This window comes from Ambystoma mexicanum, chromosome 13 (genome assembly GCF_040938575.1).
Source record: "Ambystoma mexicanum isolate Mex_15411 chromosome 13, UKY_AmexF1_1, whole genome shotgun sequence".
In the NCBI taxonomy this organism is placed as follows: Eukaryota; Metazoa; Chordata; class Amphibia; order Caudata; family Ambystomatidae; genus Ambystoma; species Ambystoma mexicanum.
Window position 1 is genome coordinate 710,630,836 of NC_090938.1, and position 13,020 is coordinate 710,643,855.

The 13,020-nt window shown below is 45.8% G+C and overlaps 1 protein-coding gene across 2 annotated transcripts in view; it reads left to right on the plus strand.

Annotated features, from left to right (window-relative positions):
- LOC138521765 (E3 ubiquitin-protein ligase TRIM39-like) overlaps window positions 1–4,986 on the plus strand; it is an 840,082-nt gene extending 835,096 nt beyond the window's left edge. For both annotated transcript variants that reach the window (XM_069634831.1, XM_069634832.1), the window contains one exon: window positions 1,830–4,986. In XM_069634831.1, coding sequence (XP_069490932.1) covers window positions 1,830–1,903 — 74 coding nt within the window. In that variant the 3' untranslated portion in view covers window positions 1,904–4,986. The remainder of the gene's footprint in view (window positions 1–1,829) is intronic.
- The last annotated feature ends 8,034 nt before the right edge of the window (window positions 4,987–13,020 follow it).

Below are 13,020 nucleotides of genomic sequence, written 5' to 3' on the forward strand. Positions count from 1 at the left end.
TTGTGATTCAGTTCAAGTCCAAATGATTTGGGCTTCTGCAAACATACCGTTGAGGCAATAAATCAGTCCTGGCAGACAGCACGAGCAGCGAAGACAGCCACAGACAGCCCTTATCAAACAAGGCTTGAGCAAACAGCGTGCCATACTCCATTAGGCTCCTTGTCTGGCATGAAATTATATTTTACCCTCCTGCCACAGGAAGACTTCCTATACCATGAACTTACAGTGGCTGGTGGAAAACCTCTGGACTTGGCTATCAAGTTCAATCAAGGGATTTTTGTTAATCCCTTTTTTTCTTTTATGCCAAGCATGAATGATGCTCATTAAGTCAGTGTGTCGTCCTCTTCCAGTGTTAACAAGTTTTTGCTGCATCCAAAATGGTTCCTTGAACTTTTTCCAAACTTTCTGCCTTCCTCCAGTCTGTGCTTTTCTGGGTTCCATACGGAAAAGGAGTGCAGGACCCTGATTTGTCTCCTGGATTCTCTCATTCACTGTGGTCTATCCATCCCCTTTGATACTTCTTACATTGAGAGTTTATTCCTGTCCTCACCTCCGAGTGGTTCTTCCCAATTTCATTTTTTATTCCTCGCTTGAAATGTCTATTTGTGTTTTTTTCCTTTTTTATTTTTGCTCAGTATCTTATTCTAGGCGGTCTTCACATTGGTTAATTGTGATAGTAGTCATTACAGTTGACAAGTGTTTGCAAGGCTTTAAAGGGGACCACTGTGTCTGGCGCCACCTTGAATTATCTGAAGCCACTGCAACTGGACCACACCACTGTGACGCAGAACATGCTGGGTGTTTGAGTGATGGCTCGCTGAACCAGATGGCAGAATTGTCTTTGGTTTCCTAGCAACTTGCAAACACGATAGGTTTGCACATTCTTTTTCCTCATTGATGACAGGATGGTGGTTTCAGTTCCCAGCTAATCCTTACTTCTTGCAACACTTAGTATTGTTGTCCTGCGTATTGGACTCCTGCCATAGGTCACCCACTGGGGCGGATACCACACCTCTGGGAGGGGCGCTGAGGTTGTGGGATCCCTCCTAATCTGCCGTCTCTAAGGCACATAAGGAAGCAATGGCCCAACTCAATCCCTCGCGGCTTGCTTCGTGCACATTTTACGATGGGGAAGTTCAAACAATTCACCACAATGCTGTAATATTGTTAGCTGTTCAAGTGACCCGAATATACCATGGATGCAATAGGCAACTGTTCAGGAGACTCTATCCAACCCCCACACAATACTTTTAGATGCATGGGTTCTTCTGGGGATTTGGGACATATGTTTTGGCCCTGCTCATGGGTAATCTGACATTGGGAAGATATTGTAGAAAGTTCAGCTGGTTTTAGGCAAGCATATTCCTTTAGATCGTACATTGGTTCTTTAAGGTAGTACAAGTGAGCTAGTCAACCTACTGTGCTGTCTGAGTTTTGGCAGATTTAATGTGGGCTAAACAAGAGGTTCCGAGTCATTTCAAATGTAGACTTCTCTGGAATAGGAGCCGGTTTAAAATGCATGATCACGTCCACACTGCCCCTGCGTTACCCATAAAATGTGAGACATGTCATACTAAACATGCATAACCTGATGTCATGTGTGATTTACCCCTAGCTATGCGTCATTGACTATAGTAGAGGATCTATAAACTTGTATCTTTAAAGGATATACATGTGTTTTGTGTTTGATACAGCTATGTGGTGGTGCATACTGATTGAAGAGTGTTAATGCATTTTGTTGCTTTATATTTGCTTTAACTTAATAATTGTATCCTGCCTTTTGTCTCACTTCGATCTGTGTTGACCTATATGCACTCTCTCTCTATTAGAGCCGAGTATGGATCTAAACAAAACTAGGATCATCGAACACCGTGAAGAGCCAGACGCAGATTACAGAGACTAAGGTTTCACTGCTACCAGGATGATGTGCATCCCAATGCTGCTTTGCAGGCCTACGCAACTATCCTGGAGCCATTCCTAACAGCTGCAGGGACACTAAAGGATTCTCTTAAAGAAACTTCAGTAGAAAATGCAGGCATGCGTGGACTTGGGACAGTCTAAGTCGATGCCTCCTAAAGGATTCTGCTATGGTTCCCATCAAGTAGGTTTGGAGCTGCTGTCCCATTATGTTGGGATGTCACTCTCTTGTGGGGTGAGTCACGATCGTGTTGTGTTGATGTCATACTTGTGACTTTCTATCCATTGACTGGTAGCAGCTGGTCTTTCTCCTATGATTATGGTACCCCTTTCCTCCTTCCCCTGCAACAGGGTGAGGACCTTCTTGAGTAGTGTTCGGCCTCCTCTTCTAAAGCATTTGGGTCAGTGTACTTGATGGCACTCTTGCAGTGTTCTTTAGCGTTTCAGTCACTTTCTGGTAGTTGGGGACCACTGTAATGCAACTTTGGTTTGTTAAACTACAGAAAAGCAACTCCTGCTCTTGTGAAGTTGGGCCATTTTCCTTCTGTGGTGGTGGTCGGTGGTGAGTGACCTGCAGTATTTTGGATACTTTCATGAAAAGCTTGGGGCACTTCCTTGTAGTTGTGGGGGCACAATGCTGTTGATCGTCTTTGTTGGATAGGCCACTCTTCTGTAGTGTTGGAATATCACATTCTTGTATTGTTGGGTGTCCCTGTGATGCAATAGCTCCAAGTTTGGGGCCACTCTCTGCTAGTGAAGAGTCTCCTTTAATGTTTGTCATAATCCTGTCGTTTTGGGTAGCACTCGTCTATATATAGCTCGGCGAATCAACCTCCTTACTGTACTGCTTGGTGTCACAATATTGGGGTTGTGGGGGTCAGTCTCCTGTAGTGTTTGGGTGTCAATTTATTAGGGAAGGTATGTGGTCTAGCGCTTAAACTGTGAACTAGGGAGGCCCGAATTATAACTCTGCCAAATAGTGATCCTCAACATATCCATGTGTCTTCCTAAGTTTCAGTTCCATTATCTGCCGAAATTACAGGTACTAAGGAGCAGAATAAGTTTTGGACATGGTTTAGAAACAGGAGATGATGGTTTAGCTTAAAACATGGGTTTGGCCTTCCCCCAGATAGAATGTGCTGTCTGGAACAACTGTGCTGCGAGGTATTGCTGCTCTCCCCGAAAAACAAAAATATACAATTGCAACCTGACCTTAAAGCGAATTGCCTTGATGGAAGTCATATTTGCTTGACTGGTAGCTGCCAACTAACTAAACCCCTGAACTGCTATTCACTGTAGAGCAGGCATCCTTAGGTCCTCTAGTGAGGGTGGTCACCACCCAGCAGGAACTGTCATCTTGCTGGAATAGCACAAGGCCAAGTACAAACCGAACCTGCTGCATTGCAATGTGAAGTATGTTTCTTTTTTGTGAGGCTAATGTATATGACGATGCCTTCCCACCACTCCCTCAGCCCTCACTTGGAAGTACTACATTAGATCGGTGTCTGGCCCGTGGGCATATCCAAAAGTCGTCAAGGTCTATGTAAGCTCCACTCTGCACCAGTGCTCATATAAACCAGTACAGAGAACTACTGAACAAATGGCCATGTTACTCGACACATAAACCAGATCTTCATTCAGTGTTACTAAAGGCAAGCGTCCTCCAACCCCTCAAAATGCAAAATCCTGTTTACTGCCAAAAGGATACCTTGCAGGCAGCTTGCTTGCGTATTTGCGTGATTGCAGCTTCTCTTGCACAAGCCTGTTGCATTACATTGCCTCACACAAGGAAAACATCTGACGCCCTCAACCCCCAATTTCTTGGCGTTGTGCTACTTCACCCGTACAGTGACTTCATGTGCAATGTAGCCTACAATTCCACCATGGCCCACACATAACCAATGCTCTCAACAGCAATGTATAGGTATGTACCTCTTGCACAGGCTTGAAACACCACGTTCTTCCCTGATAATCACACTAAGGCTTGGGCGCCTCTTCCCTAACATCTATAATTCTGTCTACAAGCTCCATGATAGTTTTAAGCTCTATATAAAAATGTACATTTGCCTTTACACCATATAATTAACAATCTAATGCTGCAGCATTTGTAATAAAATAACCAAATATAATTTATGATGGCCCCATTATCCTGTTGCCGAAGGAAATAACCCGTCACTGGTCTCTAGCAGACACATGCATTTTAATGTAAAGATTTGCTCTGGATTTAAGACTTGTTACATTTTATCAAAACGTAACATAAAGGTATTAATCACATAAATGGGCACTGCGCTTTGGGCATTCGGAACTATAGAGTTTGTGTTTGTTACATAGTGTAAATTAGAGGGGTTTTATTTATAAGAGGATATCTGGGCTGCACTTTATACATTCTATGGCTTTTAATGTTTTCTCTTCCTGTTTTGCTTAACCTTTTGTTAGTTACTCTTGCTGTGCCCAGTATGTCTCTAAAAAAATAAAAGAAATGTACTGTTAAACTGGGTAGTAATAACTGTCTTGACAAATAATATATAGTAATTTATTCACTTTCACTCACTTATGTATTCCATTGCTAGGAAATTACTACGGATTTATGTAGACATGGGATTGGTTTTCACTGCTTGTATCTGCTAACTTTGATAATCCTATACATTGTTAATTAAAGCCTAGTGCTAAAAACGTGTTATTTTGTATATGGTACACAATTAGTTGGTTAGATCTGTACTTTTTATTTTGGGTGTAGATGAACAGATCCTGGATCGTGAATCCTTGAATGGTTTATGGAAAGGAATCCGGTTTCTGTTATGTACCTTTTTAGATATTTTATTTCACGAAGACAGTTCAATATCATGTGACAGTGTTTAAAACTGGTTCCAGTGTGCATTATAATGTGGATTGCACCTAGCACCCACTTGGCCAATGTAAAGAGTGTACCTCTATTTTGTGGTTTTATTCTGTGTGTAGGTGATTTAATAGTTTTTTGAGAATTGTACAATTGAGTATGTTTTTAATGGCGAAAACTGAATAAATTATTTGACAACTTCTATATTCTATGAATACATTCTAAGGATTTACTGTGCCATGTGTGCTGTACTTTTATTGGAAAGGGTTTGGGGAATGTTTTTACGGTTTTCTGTTGCTTTTTAGTAGCAGTTAATTTTTGTCCCCACCCTATACTGTTTATATTCACTATCATGTATGCATTTTGTCACTGGCCTGTGGTTTTCAGGTCAAGGGGATAAAGAGCCCACTGTGGAACGGAGTCTTTACTCTTCTATGATGGACTTCTTTTATACAAACGCTTGGTGTTAAAGCTATCCAGTGATGACCTGGTGAAGGAGTTCACAATTATTCTACCATAGGTATTGTGATAACTCTTTTGTAACTAAAGGGTTGAATGCACTCATTCAAAGGAAGGAATTGTAACCATCTAGGGTGTGGAGTTCTATGCTCTTAGCCACAGGCTCTAAAATGGAACACCGCCCCCGAAAAGGAAGGCAAGGAGGCATTGGTCATCCACAGCTTAAACCCATGTGACTGAGAAACTGGGAATCTGCTTTCCATAGTCCCTCTGACTTGATATCACAGGAACCGATGTGCTGCATACATGGGAGCCCAGAAGCATTGCAACATGGTGTGATGTCTGTGGAAGGCTATGTACAAACCACCCGAGACCCAGTCATTATATAAGCTATCCCCCTGGTCCATTTCTGACTTAAGCATCCCTGACCGGAAGAGCAAGGAAACATTGGCCCACCCTGCCTGTAGAACCAATACAAGAACTGATACTCTATGCACTAGAAAACCTTTTTAGTTTGAGTACTCTCTGGATTTTACAGTGCTATGTTAGATGTACTTTTAGGCAGAAACCTGTGCAGTTCCCTTAGGGACCACTGCAAAAGATTTAGGACTACAGGTGGTTGGCAGTAAACCCAATTGGTAGCAGTCTGTACCACCCAGATTTACCTGGTAGCTGTGGCTTAGCAGTCAGACTTCTCTCAAGATGAGTTAGGCAGTATATAGAGTATACAAAATAAGTACGGAGATACAGTAGCACAAGCAAACACTGACCAGAGCTTTTGGTGTAAAAGTATATAAATATTTATTTAAAGACACACTTGTAATTTACACTAGCACAAAAAGAGGTAAATCCAACACAGTCACTACCATATATATATATATATATATATATATATATATATATATATATATATATATATACAACCCTAATCACTTATTAGACAAGTCTTAATGAAAAACACCACTTATTTTCAGACAGAGGTGAGCGCTTAACATAAGATGGCACTCTAATAAGTTATAGAAAAAGGGAAGGAAAAGTTATGAAAGCACACAAATTTCAATACTTTTCAAAGAACCACAGTGAGGCAGGTTAGGCAAAGTCTACTGGAGGGCAAGGAAGTTCAAATGCCAGGCCCACTCTTAGAGCAAGCGAAATGTGTCCAGGATCACACAGTGGGGTTATGCCCAAAGAGTCTTTGTAGATAGTTCGCAAAAGATTGAGATCAAGTCAGGAAAAGTTAGTGAACAGGCCCTGGCTAACCCAGGTTAGAAAGTCGAGGATTTACTGTCACCCCGAACGATCTGTCGCAAGGGAAGCCAGGCGGGACACAGTACCAGAAATGGGAAGAACGCTCCAGCGGGGGCAGTTGTTCCTGGCAGCTGGTGCAAGTCGGTGTTTCGTCCAGAGGAAGAGGTCTTGACGTGGAGGAAAGATGAAGGTCGTTGCACTGCAAGGGAAGAAACCAGCCACAGAGTTTTCTGGTTACAAGCTACCCTTTTCTTCGCTGTAGTGGTAAACCGTGGTATTCCGGTTGCCGGGGTGCTTGGCAAGGCGGCCACGAGAGGTTCCAGGAAGGGGAAAAGACGGGCAAACTGGTTATCCCCACCAGTCAAAGGAAGAAGACTCTCCGGACTGGAGATCTCCTCTGTCGTCGGGAAAAGTGGTGAGACGGTTCAGGAGGGCTCCACCGGTGGTGTCGTCGTTGCAGGTCGGCTTGGCTTCTTCCTCCTCGGATTCTTTGGGTCCTGTGGCGACTTCTGAAGTTCCAGTCCCCAAAGCCCTGCTTTTATGCAGAAAACCCCCATTCATTCAGCCTAGCTGTCACTCAAACATGCTAAATGGTGAGCCGGGCGGCTCACCACTTGGGCCAATCACACAAGAGTGCAACTCAGTCCAGGGTGCCTAAACCCCCTCCCACGCCCCCTGTGATACCCTGACAGAGTGGCACCACTTTTGGAGGCTTCTGTGGAGAAGCCCGCCAAAAAGTGGAACAAAGGGCTCGACTTGGGTTGGAGTCACTGAAGTGAACACAAACGCCATTTTGGAACCAAGTTTCGGCAGAAAATACCAACCGGTGAATTTATATTAATTGAATAAACCGGCGGTATGTTCGGGACTATTTAAAAAAGTGGTAGCCTCGAACAATGGGAAAATCCCATAGGAATATATTTGCGGTTGAATATAAAAAGAAGTATCCACTGCCACCAGTCAAAACTCGGTTGGGGGGACTGGACAGTGCCCCCTCGAACAACAGACCCTAGGGCAATCGAATTGCCCCTACCAGTACGTCCACAATATGATGGTTTGTACTGGTTCACAATTTAAGACTAGTAAAGCCAATGGTGACTACATGCCCTGGGAGACAGTAGTCAGTGCCAGGGTATAGAGTCTATGTTTGGGGGTCGCTACGACACCCCTGGGTTACGGCAGGGAGGGTGCTGTGTAACCCACATACCAAAAACACATGAAGCCCTATGGGGTAAAGGACCCCATAGCCCATAAAACACATCCAAAGTCAAAGGAACACCTCAAATCATGTCTGAGTGTGAGGAAAAGAGTCTCACTCTTAGCAGGAGAAAAAAATAAACCCCAAAAATCCAGCAAAGCTGCTGGGGGACTCACTAGGTTTGGGAAATTAGCCTTTACAGAGAATTCTCCCTAACAGTACTAACTAACAGCAAAGTATCCCATTACTTGGAAAAGACATGTGGGCAACACATTTTTGACACACAATGGTCCCATATAACATTACATCCTACTGGTGTTTCTCGAATGCATGTATTAAATTTGATCCAATATGTCTTGCACAGTGTATACCAGACTCCTGAATATTTGTCGATTTTTTTTCTGCCTCCCTTCACGACCCATTGCTGTTCTAAATGCCGACGACGGAATGCAGACCACTTGCACATAGTATGGTCATGCTCACAGATCATTTATCTGGGTGAAAACTAGACGTAAAATATCTTGCATAGAAGCTGAATATGTTCCAGACAGGGTCCTACTTATTGGGGCCTAGGAATTGAAAGGTTCACAAATGTAGCAATTTAAACTGGCCACTAGAAGAATTGCTTTGGCATGGAAGTTAACTAATACCATACACATTTCTATGAGGGTTTCCTATTTGGAGAGGTCCGACAAAATAAACCTGACCTTACACAAGATAACCAGGACATGCTACTATGGTGGGAGGACGTTACATAAACTGATTTATATATTGGACGATGAGCCGCATCGAATGGTACTCGCTTTTCTCAACAACTGTTATGTTTAATATGGACGCATAGCTAGGTTACCAAATTATGAGCCACATTAAAATGATGGGCAGTTAAGTATTTAACAAACCTTACTTTTATCACTTCCTGACAATGAATGTAATGGTTAATGAGGGTTATGAAAGTGGGGCATTTTGAACGTTTATTTGCTATGAAGTTCAAAGATGAAGGTATTTCATATCTGAATTTAAGATCTTGCCAATTGTTTTATAAACATTTTGGTTTTCATTTGATAAAACCAATAAAATAAAAAAATAGGATCTCCACAAGGCCAGCTCACTAAACTAAGGTCTTTCTTGCAGGGTGAAATGAAACTTGTGCACTATGATATTCTGCATATCTGTCACCATGTCATGTGCCATATCTAAATAAGTAGCATGACTGAGTCCCATGCCCTGATAGGTGTCCTTAGGGCTCCCAAGCTTGACGATAATGTGAAAGTGGAGCAGAAGTGCTGTTTACTAAGCTGATTACACTGCCCCTTTAACTTGCCGGATCGCCACCCCTGTGTCCATGAGACCGAAGCCCAAGAATGTTGAAAACCCCCTCACTCCGCAAAAGTGGAGCAGAAGTGGTGCTGGCTGTGTTTGCAGGAGGAAGCGGCTTTGTTCCTATGCTATCTCTTGTGTTCAAATGAAATGTCGGAATGTGGTCATCGAATTAAACAATCTGGCCGGGGCGAGAACGAGACAACGGGTAAAACAAAATGCCTTGCCATCCGTTTATATTGCCCCCCCCTATTGTATCGCCTCAGTTTTCTCTGAGACACTCATTGAATCGGGAGCTTCTCATCATGGCCCTACCCCCTCACTCTCAGATTTAAATACTGAACCAGGCACTTCAAAACTTTGGGAAAGACCAGGTCCGTGAAGGGCTGGTAGTATAGCCGCCGACGGTAGTCTGCACAACTGGTAGAAATGAACTTGAAGAGCTGCAGTCGACGGGACTCCAAACGGCATCACATGCAGCGAGGGTAGAGGAGGAGCTGCAGCCCATAGGGCTCGGTGTTGTCAGGTATCCGAAACTGCAGTCATTGCAGCTAAACTGCCAATGTGAATGCCAACTGCAGCATTAATGGAGCTGACGACGGAAAATCAGCTCAAAATGGAGGAGGCAGCAGGTTAACCCCTGCGGGGTCATGCCGCCAGGACCTGGGACCATCCTCTGGGGGTCAAAAGGCGAGGGGCGGAAAGGCGCCAAAGGCCTAATGGCCCAAAAGCCCGCGAAGGGCGGAACAAAAGAAAGGGGCGGGGCCATCAGGATTTAAGCAGGCGGGACCGGGGTGCCAGGCATCTCGCTCCTGCACTGGGACCCGGTCGCCGCCTCGCTCGCAGATGGAAGGAATTTCGTTCCTATTTCGTTCATGTTGCTGTGGTTGGTGAGGAAGTGTTGCTGTGGCCCGTTACAGAGGGAGAAAGGTTCCGGTGATGTCGGTTTACAGCGAATGAGGATCGCCGTGGCAGGGAGGAAGGAGCTTCAGGATCGCTGTGGCAGTAATGAAGGAGTGTGTGGTAAGGAGCAGGGCAAATAGAGAGCAGGGTGGCACTCTGCCGAAAGTGGGATGCTGCTGCGGGTATGGCAGGATCAGGACAAAGTGAGGGCGGGTGCAGGAGCTAATAACGTTAACGTTATTAGAGTTAAAAGTCGGGGCTGGAGCACAGGAGTGCGCCTTGTGTGCACAAAGGAGCTCGTGGCGCAAGCGGTAGCGCGTCCGACTCCAGTGCTGAGGGTCGCGTGTTCTAATCATGTCGGGCTCATATTTGCTTCAGGGCCGGGTGCGTGAGGAAAACAGGGGAATGTGCAAGGACGTGGGGATGCCGCCTTTATGGCGGTGCTTGTTGATCCCGGGAGGATAGCTCGGCGGCAATGTGCGCGCTTTAAAAGCAAAATGACACAAAGCAACACAGGCTCGATCCTCGGGTCCGCGCTTAGAAAAGTAAAACTAAATAAACTCCTGGTTTCCCCAAAACGGAAAGTGTTACAATTAAACCTCTGGCGGCATAAAGGGTAATTTTGCATCCCGGTTGGAGCTGTGGGGGCCACGGTTGTCAAGAAACGCAAATAGGTGGGTCAGGAAATGCGTGCAATGTACGTGATTATAAAGGCATGGAGGGATTTTGGGCATCGTTCACTATCTCCCTTCGCCAAGCGCCTGGCGTATTAGCAAGCTTTATATTCAGGTGCAGTTAAATGTGAGGATAAGATTCGCGGGGATGTTCGAATTCAGGCGGCCGCTGTATAAACATCGGATTATATCCCCGTCATGAGACCGGCCACCACTTCCTAAGGAGATGTGGCTGTCTCTGATCTGCGCCCGGAGGCGTCTAGTGGCGAAAACCGATGCTTTAAAACACACCAGAAACAAAAAAGCTGATGAAAAACTGCCAGAGGGTGATATTTTGTAGTCCGTGAACTGGGGGACTGAATTCCTGCTTCCGTAGCCAATGCACGGAACCTTCCAACTCCTAAATAATGGTTTGCAGGTGAGAAAAGTGCCAGCCCTTGGGCTTCGCAAAGGAAACTATGGCGAAGAAAGCACATGTAAAAAATATTAACAGGTGGTTATTTGGCCCCTCAAGAGTCTGGGGAGACTGCACTAGTGCCAATTGGTGTTCATTTTTATTTGCACTTTAATGCTGGTGCCAATTATGTATGTGAGTTTTTCGGGGTTTGGGTGTGCACGTTTAAAAAACAGTTGGGGTGGAGGGGCAGTGAAGGGTCAGCATGAGAAAGCAGGATTACAGATCCCTCCCAAGACATGTGGACACAAGCTGATAAAACTTTTGGCAGGGAGGTAGCTTGAGTTTTAAAAGAGGGGTGCCAGACTGTCAGAGCCCAGCAGCGGTGTCATTGGGATAACACAGGGCTAGATAATTTTAAAGCTCAACACCTTGGCCGAGCGTAGAGCAGGCTAGGACCCCAGCTGAGCACAATTGGATGAAATACACCAATTAACAGGACGATGAGGCAAGACTTGTCTAGTGAAGGTCAGGCCTGCAAAAAGAAGTATGCTTCATGGGAATGACTTGGCGCCTGCCCCCAATTGTTATTTAGGGTTAAATATCCTCTTGTTGGTTGGATAACACACACGGGCAGAAATGCAGGGAGAGTTCCCCAGGGGCGTTAGTATGTCTTGGTCGATGCACGCCTGGTTCCCCCAACCTGTGGGGGCGCCTAAGCGGGGGGAGGAAGCTCACCAGCGTGGCAACATGGGGGCGGACAACACGCCTCACTAGGGACGCCAAGGGGGGTTATTGCCAGGAACCAGAAGGAGAAGGGGCTATGTGCGGCGTTAGGAGGCGTGCATGGTTTGTGGACTGCGTCGCTCAGTGTTCCACCCAAGGTGGTGCACAGGCACAACAATTTTATTCGGCAGGAGGTTGTGTTCAGGGGCTTCGGCTGGAAAATAGCTCAGTGAGGTGGCCGCCCGCCCGTTTGGGAGGAGAAAGTGCATTAAGTGGCACACGAGAGCGGGGGGGAGGATTAACACAAATTAACGGGCTCCCAGCAAAGGAAGTGGTCGCAGGGACCCCCAAGTAGCAGGCATGGTCGTCTCCGAACAACCAACCCCCTAGCAAAGCTAAACGTTGCAACCACAATGGTATGAGAAAAAGAAAGGAAACAATTGATGCGGTCTGCAGCGCGCGTAATTTGGGGAGGAACTGACCAATGGTGGCAAAGGGGGAGTATTGATGTGCGAGCGGCTAGGGGGAGGAACATGGAATCGTAATGTTTAAGTTAATGTTAAATTGGTAACTGAAGGCACAGGTAGTCTTGGAGGAAAAGAGGGTTATTTAAAAAACACTGGTTGTGTGGACACATGGCGCGCATTTGGGGAGACGCGCATGGCCGCATGGGCGGTTGGAAAGTACGGTCGCCGTTCCATATAGGCGCTCGAGCTGAATGGGGGACAAGTGTGATCACCTGCTTTACAAGCTTCAGTGGCGGTATGGTTCAGCACGGTTGGGGTAGAAGCATAGAGGCGCGTATGGGTTTGTCATAATGGGTGAGGTATTCCTGGGAGGAGTTATGGCCTCAGCTCCATGCGATAGGGGAAATGGGACAGTAGAGGGTCCTTACATCGGTAAGCGGCAAGGGGGCTATTTGATGCACACTTGGCGCATGGACCGTGCAAAGGGTACTTCTATGGGTGTAGGTACGCCAGGTTACTCAACCAGGCCGCGAGAATTTTGAGGGCAGTCGGGCGGAGTAGGGCCTCTTTGGAACACCTAACGGACGGGTTCGTGGGTCAAAAAGGTGTCCTTAGTACAGGTGAGCCCGGCCTCTGGAGGCACGGAATGTAAAAAAGGTTACAGGGTTTGCACTACTAAAACAGGGTTGGGGCTCTCGTACACGGAAAGGGCGCAGGTACAACGGCCCCGAGGGCAGCCGTGGGTGGACCAGCGGCAATGCCACGGTTGAATAGAAGAGGAAATTAATTGTTTGGCGGCAAGACTGCAATATTAATAACATGCATGGGGGCTCGATACCGCAAAAGGTTGCATGCTTCAGGACGAAGTCTTGAAATGACTC